This window comes from Plectropomus leopardus, chromosome 3 (assembly GCF_008729295.1).
Source record: "Plectropomus leopardus isolate mb chromosome 3, YSFRI_Pleo_2.0, whole genome shotgun sequence".
Lineage (NCBI taxonomy): Eukaryota > Metazoa > Chordata > Actinopteri > Perciformes > Serranidae > Plectropomus > Plectropomus leopardus.
This window is the reverse complement of record NC_056465.1, coordinates 18,999,911-19,012,524: the sequence shown is the minus strand read 5'-3', so window position 1 is coordinate 19,012,524 and position 12,614 is coordinate 18,999,911. Positions and strand designations below refer to the sequence as shown.

At 39.5% G+C, this 12,614-nt stretch overlaps 1 protein-coding gene across 1 annotated transcript in view; it reads left to right on the top strand.

Annotated features, from left to right (window-relative positions):
• The window catches only part of rnf13 (ring finger protein 13), a 52,375-nt gene that overhangs the window by 2,418 nt on the left and 37,343 nt on the right, over positions 1-12,614 (top strand). Inside the window, exons 2-3 of the mRNA XM_042515952.1 lie at positions 1,747-2,021; positions 2,328-2,408. Coding sequence (XP_042371886.1) covers positions 1,908-2,021; positions 2,328-2,408 — 195 coding nt within the window. The 5' untranslated portion in view covers positions 1,747-1,907. The remainder of the gene's footprint in view (positions 1-1,746; positions 2,022-2,327; positions 2,409-12,614) is intronic.

Below are 12,614 nucleotides of genomic sequence, written 5' to 3'. Positions count from 1 at the left end.
TTGCAGCTTGATAACACAGCTTAGTGGTCTAAAGCCTGGCTTTTGTTTTCTCCTGACCTGATCACATGCTGCCCTCCTCTTTGTAAACTTGCTGTGCTGCTGTGATGTTAGGCCTGAAGCTGACTTCAGTGTTTTTGGGGTGACTGGCCAGTTAAGAAACATAACAGACCGAAACAGGAAGCCTCTCAGAAGCTAGCAGCAAGGCTGTCCTTAAACTATAGTCACAATAGCTTTATCATTATCATTATTTAAATATCAGTATTTCACTGTAGGAAAGATGGTCTTTTCATAAAGCTGGGCTGTCTATGGAAAGATGGTCATACTTTTCAAAATGGTACTACAAGAACAGAGAAAAACACATTGACATTCACTTTTGATAAGGAGGTAGAAAACCAACAACAACCAGAATCCACTGCACCACACTGCAACAATGAAATTTCCACTGGTGGATGATGTAATGCAATCTTGGCCGTTTTGACACTGGAACCAATATGTCGGCAGCCTCATAACAAACAATCTGAAATTACTGTTAAACAGTAAGCTAAAATATGTTTTCTATAAGGTTTGAGGTGAGAAATAGGCAACACGGTAAAATAATCTATGCTTATATTTGATCAGCAGTGCTTTTCCATTTGAGCATAGTTTTTTAGGCCTCCACAATACAGGAAGCAGTATGGTCTCTGTTAAAAAATGCTCAAAATACTGCCAAACAGGGCACTCATAAAAAATGTTTCTGAAGACGTTTTAAGGCAAGAAATAGACAATACACTAACACAGTCTTGCTTTGTATTTGATCAGCACTATATAGTTTTACTGTATGATCTGAGTTTGAGAGGGACAGAGGGGCGGATCTCTCTCTTGATCCACTTCTATACTTATCGTGTCGGTGGCAGGCATACAAAAATGCAGAAGTACAATCTGTAGCAAGAGGAACAGCCCAAGAGTCAGCAAAAATCCAAGTTGAGACGAGACAAGCAGGGAGATCTGGGCGCTGGTAAGATGGAGGGAAGTTAACCACAGTTAATTTATACTACCACATTATTATTATGCAAAGCTGGTTGAAAAGTGGCAAAGTATTCCTCTAATGGACATTTACTGTAAGGGGTATATTCTTTAAATGAAAAAGTAGTAAAAGCGAGAAACACCATTCAAGAGAGAGAAGTGATCTGATACTGATACTTCACAGCACTTCTCAGATAGTCTGTTTGTATAACTTATCAAATCAGAACAGCTGAAAGAAAGCTTGATAAAGGGGTATCATCGATGTGTCCAAGTCCAGAATATCAGCTCTACTTTCACGCTGTTGCAGAAGATTGAATTCAGTACTAAAACATATGATTCATGTGTTCTGCCAGCTGAAAAACCACTAAAATCCACTTCCCATGAGCTTAAAGAGGGCGTACACATGTGGAGCAAGATAATCGAAAAACCAGATGTAGGACTGGAATAGACCTATCTCGGACAGTGCTCTGCTGCAACAAGTGGCTTGAGTCATACACCTGGAAATAGCATTAAAAAGTCCAACATGTCGCCAGCCGAATCCCTGTACAGCTAAATCTGTTTTATCAAATTGGCGTAAGGAGCAAAATGTGTTTTATATTTTTCACTTAACATTGCAACAATGATAGATAACCAAAAGACATCACACCTGCATAAAATTTATTCAATTTAAATCAGGAAATGTAAACACTATTTTATCACTTTCTGCGAGTTAAGGCTTTACATAAACATTGGTGTCTTTTGTAGGTGTGACAACAACAGGCGGTGTACAGCAGCTCCACTGCAGGCCAGTGTGCGTGGTCATCCGTGTGTGTGTGTGTGTGTGTGTGTGTGTGTGTGTGTGTTTATGGTTGTGTATGTTTATGAGTGACTGGCACAACAGCTGGGGGTTGTAACGTGATGCCAAGATGCTGCTGTCCCTGGGAATGCTGATGCTGTCGGCCACGCAGATTTACACCATTTTCACTGTTCAGCTCTTCGCCTTCCTCAATCTGCTGCCTGTGGAGGCCGATATTGCCGCGGTGAGTAATGCTTAGTGCATGTAGGGTCATACATAGACACTATCAACAATAATGTGACAGTGTATTACAGTTCCACCCCTGTCTATGCAGAAACACACCTCCAATGAGGTGTTTGTTACTTTTTTTTCGAGGCCTGTGTTTTGTTTCTATACATCCTAATAGTCAAAAAAGACTTGGTAAAGCTTTATTTTGGGGATGACTACCTTTCTCACTTAGATAACTAAAGATCTGTTTGGTTGATGGTGATGAAGCCGCAGCCTCCATAATCAAATCAAAAGTCAATAAACTTCATTTTCCATCTTTCAGTACTCATTTGACAACAAAACAGAGACATTTGAGGACCTGCCTGCACGGTTTGGTTATCGGCTACCCAGCGATGGACTGAAGGTGAGTGCAGAAGAGTCAGAGATGTTTGTCTGATAAAATAGTCATTTGATTTGTTTGTAGACTAAAAGGCAAGTCCCTACAAATCTTTTCAAGGTTTATATGATCACATAATTTTCCCGGCATTTTTCCACTTTACAGCTCCACTGAATTAAAGTTTAGCCATTAAAACATAAATAATAATAATAAGAATACGAATAATAAATACATGCCATATAAATGCAAAAATTTGTATATATTATTTTTGCATTTGTGATTAAGTTGTTTTCACCACTTTAGGGAAACAGGCTGTGAAAGCCTGTATCCAGATATAAATAAAAAGGCAGCTTCACTATTAAAGGACTGAATTAGGACTTGCTGTCACTCGCAAAATGGTTTCAGGTCTTTAAATCCATCAACAAACAATGGAAAACAACTGTAATGTCACTAATATTGTCTGATGTTAATATTTAAATGTATTTATTTGTTTAAACATCATTTGCAGTAACAAACACAGGGTGATATACAGATAGGAAGGCTGGGGTGGGTAAAGGTTAATAATATACAGAAAACTGAAATAGAGAGATTACCTGTAGATGTGCATGGAGAGGATGCAAATAATTACTGTAGGGAAGCAGCTATGTAGAGATGGTTCGGTCAAAAAAGTGTTTGACTCATTAATGAGTCAGGTACAATTTTGGTTTTCAAGTTCATTCAAATGGCAGCATATACAGTATGTGGGACCCTGAAAGGGGTCGACTCTGTTGTTAATAAATAACAACATAATTTAATGTTAGCTATGTGATGCTAAAAGATAGACCTATGACTGTGTGTGCACCTGCACAGACTCTCCCTGGTACGGAACTCACACTACCGCAGCAAACAGCTACAACACATACAGTCTGTGGTTTGGTGAAGTCTAGTACGGTGTATTGACAGAGTTGGCAGTTAAATGTGCAGAGATGCCACAAAGATGTTGGAATGTGCGGCTATACTTCACTCCATTCACATTATTAGTTTCAAATGAAGTATTCTATTATATCAGTATGACTTTAAAGGTACTGGTATAGTTATATTTAAAACAACACCCAGCCCTATTCATCCAGCAGCACTTCATTATGACAGAGGAGCACACAAAGTAGATCTGTTGTATTCAAATTACACTCTGGTTGGACTTTAATGAAGCTCAGTCAAAGTTTCATAACATGTAATGATGTAATCCCAAACGTTACCGCTCTGTGTCGAGGGATTGTAATAAATGTGTGTTGTTGTGATGTTTCTGTGTCTAACCCCCCCGCCCAGCAGCCCGCAAACTGCTTGATCCACAAAGCTCCCAAACAGAAGGGATGATTCATGTCTGCTATCTAAGCTGGTCATTGTGGCAGTTGTTGTTGTACAAACGCTTTTGGGGGAACAGAAACAAAGTGATGGCAAAGTCCTAAAGTATATGACTTGTTTTGTGTTTGTGTACATGTGCAGGCTAAAGTATATGACTTGTTTTGTGTTTGTGTACATGTGCAGGTTAAGTACAGTATATTTGGACTCTCATAATTACTGCCACTTATCTGAATTTAAGGGTTCTATGTTTAGCATCAGTACACCATTATGGTAGTCCCACAACATAATTTTGGCTCTGTCACATGAGTTGTGATCTCATGGTATATTTTAGGCATCAGGGCTCTGGTTGAGATGGTTGGTAGCATTGGTCTCTCAACGTGAAGTTTGAAGACACTAAAGGTGAACAGACCCTTGGAGTGTTTCTACTTACAATTTGCAACTGCCTATGTCAAACAAAGTAAATTGAAGCAACAGCAGTGGGAATACCACCTCTCTTTAAACATTAAGGGTCCTAATTGAACGATCTCTGGTGCATGGTCTAAAGTGCATTTCAAGTGTGTACAACTCCAGTTTCACTTCTACACAATGCATAATCTGGGTGCAATCAATGATGTATCATGTCACCGACCTGCAACCCATATGCATGCCCCTGTGCGTTTAAAAGCGCATTGTAGGGCACATTGTACTATCTGAATAATACACCCTTTAAATAGCAGGAAAATATTGTGCCATTGACTTTAGATCAGGTTTTGTTGGTCAATGGTGAAATCCATTTCTGCTGCTTTGAAATAGCAATGCTCCAAACAATGCGTTTGAAGTAATTTAGTGTTCTATTTCTATATGAATGAACAAATGTTAGGTTCATCTCACATTCACTCTACTCGGCGCTCTGCTGCTCCGTCTCCCCAGACAGGGTGCCAAGAGTTCACTCTGCCACTCCAAGACTGGTGTCCTGTATAACCGAATGGCAAATTTCATCAGTCTTCAAAAGTTTTGAACGGTCCAGTTTGTGCCGGGGTGTACTCTGGCACTCAGAGTAACTTTTTCCAAAAGCACGCTAAGACCTACACACTCATGGGCACCCAGATGTTTGCAAGTACATTTGCTGGTACCTACACAACATGGGAGCTGGTCTGAAACTAGCAGTGACATTTGTGCTGCACTTTACACCACTTTGTGCCTGGTATGAGATAGGGCTTTTTTAAAAAAAGATCTAATATCATAACATTTCAGAAATTTTTGTCATCTTGTCATTTTTAACCCCCTATAAGGGGATGTGGACAGTTTACATTTAAAATATGTGAGTTGAGTCTCAAAGAATTAATTAACTTATTTATTTACTCAGGGTTATTGTTGCAAGAAATACCTGTTAAAAAATGATACAGTACAACATGTAACCATGTTTGTTGATATGGGCCTCACCATAGATAGACTGCTGTGGATGATGTGCCACCAGGCAGATAGCAGAGATTATGGCACACAGTCATGCTGCTCTCTCTGTGTGTTTGAGCATATTAGTCTTATGTAAGATTCTGTGTTACGAAAGCTGAGAAATGACTTAGTCTATGTCACCGCCCACTCTCTCTCTTATATTCTCATCTGATCTCTGCGTCTTAATTTTCACCCCTGCTGTCCCGCTGCGGAGAGGCCGTGTGCCATGCAGACATGCTGCCCTACTCCCTGGGGGCTAAACTCAGTCCGTCCATTTTAAAGTTACCCTCCTCTGCCCTGCCCATGTCTGCTCCTGTCTGAGAGAGCTTGGCAGCGAGTCATTTCAGTTTTGATTTAAAGCTGCACTCAGCAAGATTGTAATGTTAGAATATATCCACATTATCATCCACATTATCATAGGCTAAGGATGACGAGAGAAAAACTTATTCTTATTCTGAATCTTATTTACTAGACAAGCAAAGGATTTGCCGTGTTTGTCAAACAGTGACAATGTTTTTTGGGCACACTGACAAATTCACAGAAAAAGTAAATAATGTCTCACCATACCTACACTGCAGGTATCTGTAGATACTATGCACTCACTGTTTATCTTATGCAATTTAGATCTCTAAAGACTAAAGGTGAATTCACTTTTCTTTAGGAGGTGTTAGTAGGTTTAGGAGCTGTTAGTAGGTGGGGATGCACCTACTATTTGCGTACTCATTTCCAAAATGCATATGCAATAAGGAAAGAGGATCACCTTGCAAGAAGTCATGCAGATGGCATGAAGACCACAAGGCCTTAGTACATCTGGTGATTTTCAACCAAGTAATTTGTGACTTTGTAATGCTGTTTACAAACTGTACACTGAAAAAAATGGAAACCTTTTCATTGTTATTATAAGATAAACCCAATTTAGATGTTGTAGCCTTGCAATGCTGCAGCTGTATGATGCCCGGAGAAACCTCTGGCATCACAAGGCAGCACAAGACTGTTTGTCTCCGGAGGATTCCCCACAGGGAGTGAGGCTTCAAACAGAGCCCTCCCTGTTTCCACTTACACAACCAGTGCTGTTTACAGTCGCCTCAGGGTCTCAAAGCAAGGCCTCTACAAGCCTGTGCACACCCACAGTATGCAACAGTTGTGCTTTGTTTAATATCAGAGGTGCACATTTTAGTAGTTTTAATTTTGGAGATGAAGGGTCAATAAAAATGCAACATAACAAAACTTGCCAGATTAAAATAAAACCTCACAACTCCAGTCTTTTAGATTTGAAGACACAGTAAGAGTTTTACATTGTGTGTCACAGTCAATATTTGAATCAATGCTGCAGAGAAGTAGTAATTGTATTATTATTGTTTGATAAATTAGTCAAACTGTTGGGTTTGAATGGTGACTAATGAAAAATCTAGATTTGCATCGTAATGACTGTTCTTAAAATTGGTATACACAGTTGAAAGAATCAGTTCCTCTGACTGGAAAAAGGGTTATTGTTGCCTTCCCAAATAGGGGTCTCTCAGTGATTAATTTTGTCTTGCAGTGATTAAAGGTGACTCAAGAGCACGATATGCGGTATCACCATCATATTTTTGTTGTTCTTGCAAATTACTTCATTTTTCCTGATTTTAGTGCTTTATACATAAGCTTTACTGTTAGGCTATTATTAGGTATATTGATGCTATGAAATGACAAAGATGACAATTTTTAAACAAATCAATGCAGAACACAAAGGGGCAATGAAGCGCAGTAAGGTGCGCAGCATTTTTTCAGCTGAGATGCTTTGGTTACGGGTGGTTGCTATGACATGGTATATCTACGGAAATAACAACCTTTTGGGGGTTTTTTGTACAGCATGCAGTTTTTACAATATTTTGATTGATGATTGTTGTAAGATACACAGATTAACGGCTGCACAGCCATGGCATACATGTTGAGTAGTACAAAATGTAGCATTTCTCTCTGAAATAAAGTAACAAAGTAGGAGTACCTCAAAACTAGTACAATACTTGAGTAAATTTACTTTGTTAGTTTCTACTTTAGTTAACTCAAATAGTTTTTGTATTGTGTAAACACTAGCAAACACTGACACATGGTGCACAACAACAAAAATGGTTTTAGAGGCAAGTCTTTGCCTCAGCAACTGCAGATACAGCACATGGGTTAAGTGAGAGTACTGGCAGTGGACGTGGTTAAGAACTGTGTAGAAGTGGTTCAGTTTTGTGAGTATTTATTGATATGACCCCGGCCAAGAATCGATACCCATCTTAAAATAACTTTGTTCTCTTTTTGCGGCACATTCTCGGCACACCACTTGGCTTGAAGGCTTTTTGTTTTTATACTGTTTATGTGCCCATTTTCACTTCCACAATTATAGCCTAAGAAGAAATGCTTGCGTTTCCTTTTGGAAAGACTATGTGGTTTGGATGGTTCAGCAACACTCGCTAAGTCTCTGAGGCACAAAAGTTCCCAGTAAAAGATTTAAAAATAAATATGTAAAAAAAAAAAAAAAAAAAATTCCTTTCCTTGCAACATTAAAGCCGTGGTGTCTGTGCGAGCGGTTGTCCAGAAATCATAAAATACATGGACCTTTACAACACTATCTGTATTTCTAATAGGGTCCTGCTTTAAAATATTTCTGAGTTATTTTGTTACTTTAGAGGCAGCAGAATGGACTTCCTCCTATCCGTTGGGAAATACCAAATTTTGCAAAAACCTCTCTATAGTTATTTCCTCTATTCTAAATCTAAATACATTTAATAGAAGTTGTGGGCATATAAAGAGGTGGCAGGAAACAATCTTGTCTCGTGTATCACACATTGTGCAAAATATGGAAAAAAAATGCACATCAGGAGGCTGCGAACTTTGAGTGGATAATTATATATCAAGCATTTTGCTTGTTTTTAGTCTCCGGTTGTTCTAGCTTCCTCCCACAATTCAAAGACTTATAGTTTAGGTGAACTGACCATATTTGATTGTGAGTGGTTGGCTTTCTGTCAATACAACTTACTGCATTCACTGATTTCTAACAAATTAAATTAGAATGATATTTTAAGAAAATAATCTAAACCCAGAGATTAATTTACTAGCTTTTCCCAACTTTTCACTGCAGTCGTGGGTCGTCATCAGCAAATTGAGCTAGCTCAGATGACCATAGTGTACAAATGAAGGCTTGAAAAGAAAAGGAAAATGAAAGCTGAACATACAGGTATACTGCTCTCATCATTAACTGGTGGCGTGTTGGCCACATCAAGCAGTACGTTCTTTTTTTGTTTTAAACAAGGTGTTGACGTTCCTCCTTATCGTCAGGCTGTTTAAATAGTTGGCTCAGCTATTATCTACTGGTAACAACCTTGCAAACATTTAAAAGTACTATTTGTGGTGGACCACAACACAGATCTAGGGTTTAGGTGCATCTCTGCACAGGTACTATACCAGGTGAGTGTGCTAGAGACACAGCTTATAATGCATAAAGCAGGCGGTTAACTGTTGTTTCTAAAGGAAGCTCTGAGGGGTTTTTTTATCTTGTTGATGAAACACTAATGTGGTTACTTAATGCACCTGCATGAGTAATTTCTCTTGTGCTACTTGCCTCTGGTAAATGTCTGGTAATGAACGAATCATAGATGTTTTACAGCAGATAGTCCCTGTCAGCATCCAAATGACTCACCGATGTACTTCCAGCAAGTCATTGTGTCCAAGGAGCGGCTTTACTCTGTTGTCTTTTTCTGTTGGTAGAGTTTTAGTATCTCGTTCACTTTTCTCCCCCACATTTTCTAAGGCAGTCGAGAATGTGACCCAGAAACAAATTCACATTTTTTCACATTTAGAAAGCAGCTGCCCCATTTTACCAACATTCCTATCCAGGTTAGGTGCAGTAATAGCTTCAGAAAGAAGGTCATGGGTCAATGCCTCCATGCCCTGGTAATCAATGTGGTAATATTGTGATAATAGACTATTACTGCAATGCAGAAAAGTGCTGGGTGCAGAAGTGCTGTCGCTTCACCTGCTTCCTGTTGTCATGCTTCGGGTGGGGACTGAAGTGGTTCAGGTTAAAATGGGGACTCTGAACATCGATGAATGTGAGTGTGGAGTCACACAAGCTTTAATCTCCTTACAGGAAGCCCCAGTCAGGCTAGAGCGAGTGATTAATTCCTCTGTTTTGTTTTTTTTCCCTAGTTCAACCCGTAGCAAATCTGCAAACAAGCCCTATAGTGAGATTGTTGGTGACAGGATTACTGTGCTGTAATTTGTAATAGTCCACCAGAGAACCCCCCTACCCCACCCCCACCCCCCTTAAATTGTGCAACAACTGAAAATCCCTTTGAGTTTGTTTGCACTCATGCACTGTATTAGAGGAACACAAGAGAGTCGAACAAGAGGAAATTAGGGGATATTTTCAGCTTGACAAGAGATCGCATTTTATACTGACACTTGATTGATATTAGAGAACACTCTAAACAGAACATGGTGAAGGTAATTTATCTCTGTATTTACACCGTTAACTTGTATCTGAGCATTAATCACATCGCATAAGCATCACATATGGTTGCAATTGGTTGTTTCTCTCCAACATAAAGCTTTTAACTGACAGATAATTCAGCCTGCATTTACACCACCCAGTTTTAAACCACTGAAACAAAAAGACTAACTAAAGCATTGATTTTACACTCAAGGCTTACTGTTTGTGTCCACCTCTTAACATTGGATTAACTGTTAATATTTAGACTTTGATCTATAGATTGGTTTTATGCATGGATTATCAGATACAGGCACGGTCCAACGATGTTTCAAAGCAAAGAAAACACACTTTCCCCTCTGTGACACTTGCCACTGTTTAATTGTGCAAATATGTCATGATACTTCGCTATTTCAACATCACATACATCATGAACATTTTTCCTCATTGGAGATGTCATGTTTTTCTAAACTTTGAAACTTTAGCATAAGACTAATGCAATAATGGAAAATTTAGTTTGGTATTGTCTCAACAGACTTCATCTTGCCCGTAGGTATGAATGGGACATTAATGGTTGTCTGTCCCTGTGTTTTATCCCTGTGACAGTCTGGCAACCTGTCCGGGGTGTACCCCACCTCTCACCCAAAGTCAGCTGGGATAGACCCCAACCCCAGACCCTAATTTTTTAAAGACAAAAATAATTTAAAATGTTTTCTGGTTTCTTAACTCCTCTATGAAAGTATACTGAATATCTTTGGGTTGTGGGAAAAACTTTGGGGACCTCATCTTGGGCTTTGGGAAATATTTTTCAACATTTTCTGTCATTTTATAGACCAAACAACTAATTGAGTAATTTGGTAAAATAATCAACAGATTAATTGTCAACAGAAATAAGAATTAGGTGGAGCTCTGGTACAAATTCAGCAAAGTTATTGCATTTATAAAAGTTGTTTTATAAATGTTCTTGGTTACTGCATCGACTTTAAACCGTCTACCCGAGGCAGAATAATGATTTCTTAGAAAAACGGGGACTAACAGGATCAGACAAGATTTGCCCTGGCTTTTAGTGTAACCTGCATTTCATATATATGTATGTGTGTGTGTGTGTGTGTGTGTGTGTGTGTGTGTGTGAATATCAGCTGTTTCTGCTTTTTCCCAATAATTTTAATGGCGATGTTTGTAATTTTGGACAATGTACTTTTGTGCTTTTTTTGTCCTCTGTAAACAGTATCTAAAATGATTTTTGCTTATAAATGTGGCACTTCAGAGTTACAGAAATATAAATATTCTCTCACAAAACCCCCATGTCATCCAGCTTGGAGTATGACAGTGCAGTGGACATATATATAATCAATTTTAGGTGGTATTAGTGCTTAAAGTGATATCCTTGCATGGGCAGCACTTTTTCGACATCTCCTTTCAGGCTACCTTTTCAGGATTTCCCCTCGTTCCCCTGTTATTTCCTGTTTTTCACCATGCTCTCCTCTCTGCAGTGTTTTGTGTTTTTTCAGATTTTTTTTAACCCAATAGAGGGCGCTCTTGTCATTAGTTTCAAAGTCTGGAGGAGGAATGTGAGGCAGTGGCACAGTGATGTCATTTAGCAGCAAGGCAGGGCAGCACTGGAGGAGGCACCCAGAGGTGACGGTGGTGAGGGATTCCTCGCACATTTCTCCTCGCTGATGTGAGAGTTCACAGATCCTTCCTGTATCTGACCCTCCCTGTGTCAGGTTTTTTCAATACTGAGCTACAGTCTGGCAGTGTATCAGTCAGCAACTTCTGTTGTGTAGCATGGCGTCGTTGTTTAGCAAATGTGATGTGTCACTGTGGTTGTTTTCCATATGTGGCTCAGCTGCTGCTTTTTGGCAGCCGGCGAGATGCTAGCAGCACCGGCTGTGTGTGTGTGAGAGAGAAGGTGCTGACTCTCTTTGATATATGGGCTGCTGTTGTTTTTTTTTCTTTTACATTTTTTAAAAAGTGTTTAAGTCTTTAGGAGAGAGGGAGTGAGTGAGTTGAAAGAGGCCAGCATAGTCCCAGAGTCCCTCAGCAGTCCCTCAGCACACTTCCTGTCTACCACCCTGCCTCTGACACACTCAGTGGTGTTAGTTACACTTGCATAAGAGCAGCAGAGGTTTAGAAACGTATATCATATCAGCTCCCTCTCTCCTCGTATCTTGTGTGCCATTGCTTCTCCTTTTATCTGCGCTGTTTCTTCTCTTTTCTCACCATCTGCCTCTTTTTGTCCTCACCTTTCTATTTTTGTTTTTCTCCATCCATTTTTTTCTGGCTTTCCTCCTTTTGTCTCATTTCAGTGGCTCTCTGATTCCTCTTGCCTCCATATTTGTATCTTTTTCCATTCTCTGCCTTTGTTCTCCTTCCTTTTATCACTCTGTCAGCCTCTCTGTCTCACCTTCTCTCTCTTTTCTCGCTATCGCAGTCTCATCAGCTACTTCAAAAAGCTGTTGTTGGGAATGGGACTGAGACAGGAAGCAGCAGAGAGAGACAGAAAGATGGGGCATAGAAGGGACAGAGTCTTTCAGGGCAAATTGAGACCCTGACAAACTAAAAAAAACGGCTAACTCTAAGGCTAACTCTAAGGCTGTCTGTGATACATGCAAAAAAAAAGATTTTATGGATAAAAGACACACGTGGCATACACATAATTTTTGTGTGTGTCAGTAATATCTCTCACTCCAGTGGAAGGTTCTGCATGAATTATGAATGCATTACCATGTTAAATTCATATGCCACTGTTACATGTGGGGCTTTGGCAGAACTGCCTCTCATCTTGTTTTTTCAAGTTTTTATCTAGATGTGATAGATGTTGTTTATCTGGGAGCAGCAGGACGATCTAACAAACATGGCGCTGCTTGTGCTTTTGGTAGCTAACATTTGATCATGGGATGTTACTGTTTTGTGTGTGTAGCCTCTTTAACAGTATACAGGCTCACCAACCAGGTCTCTGAAATCTAACAAAACAGTGTGATCATATCTTGGAAAGGACTGCA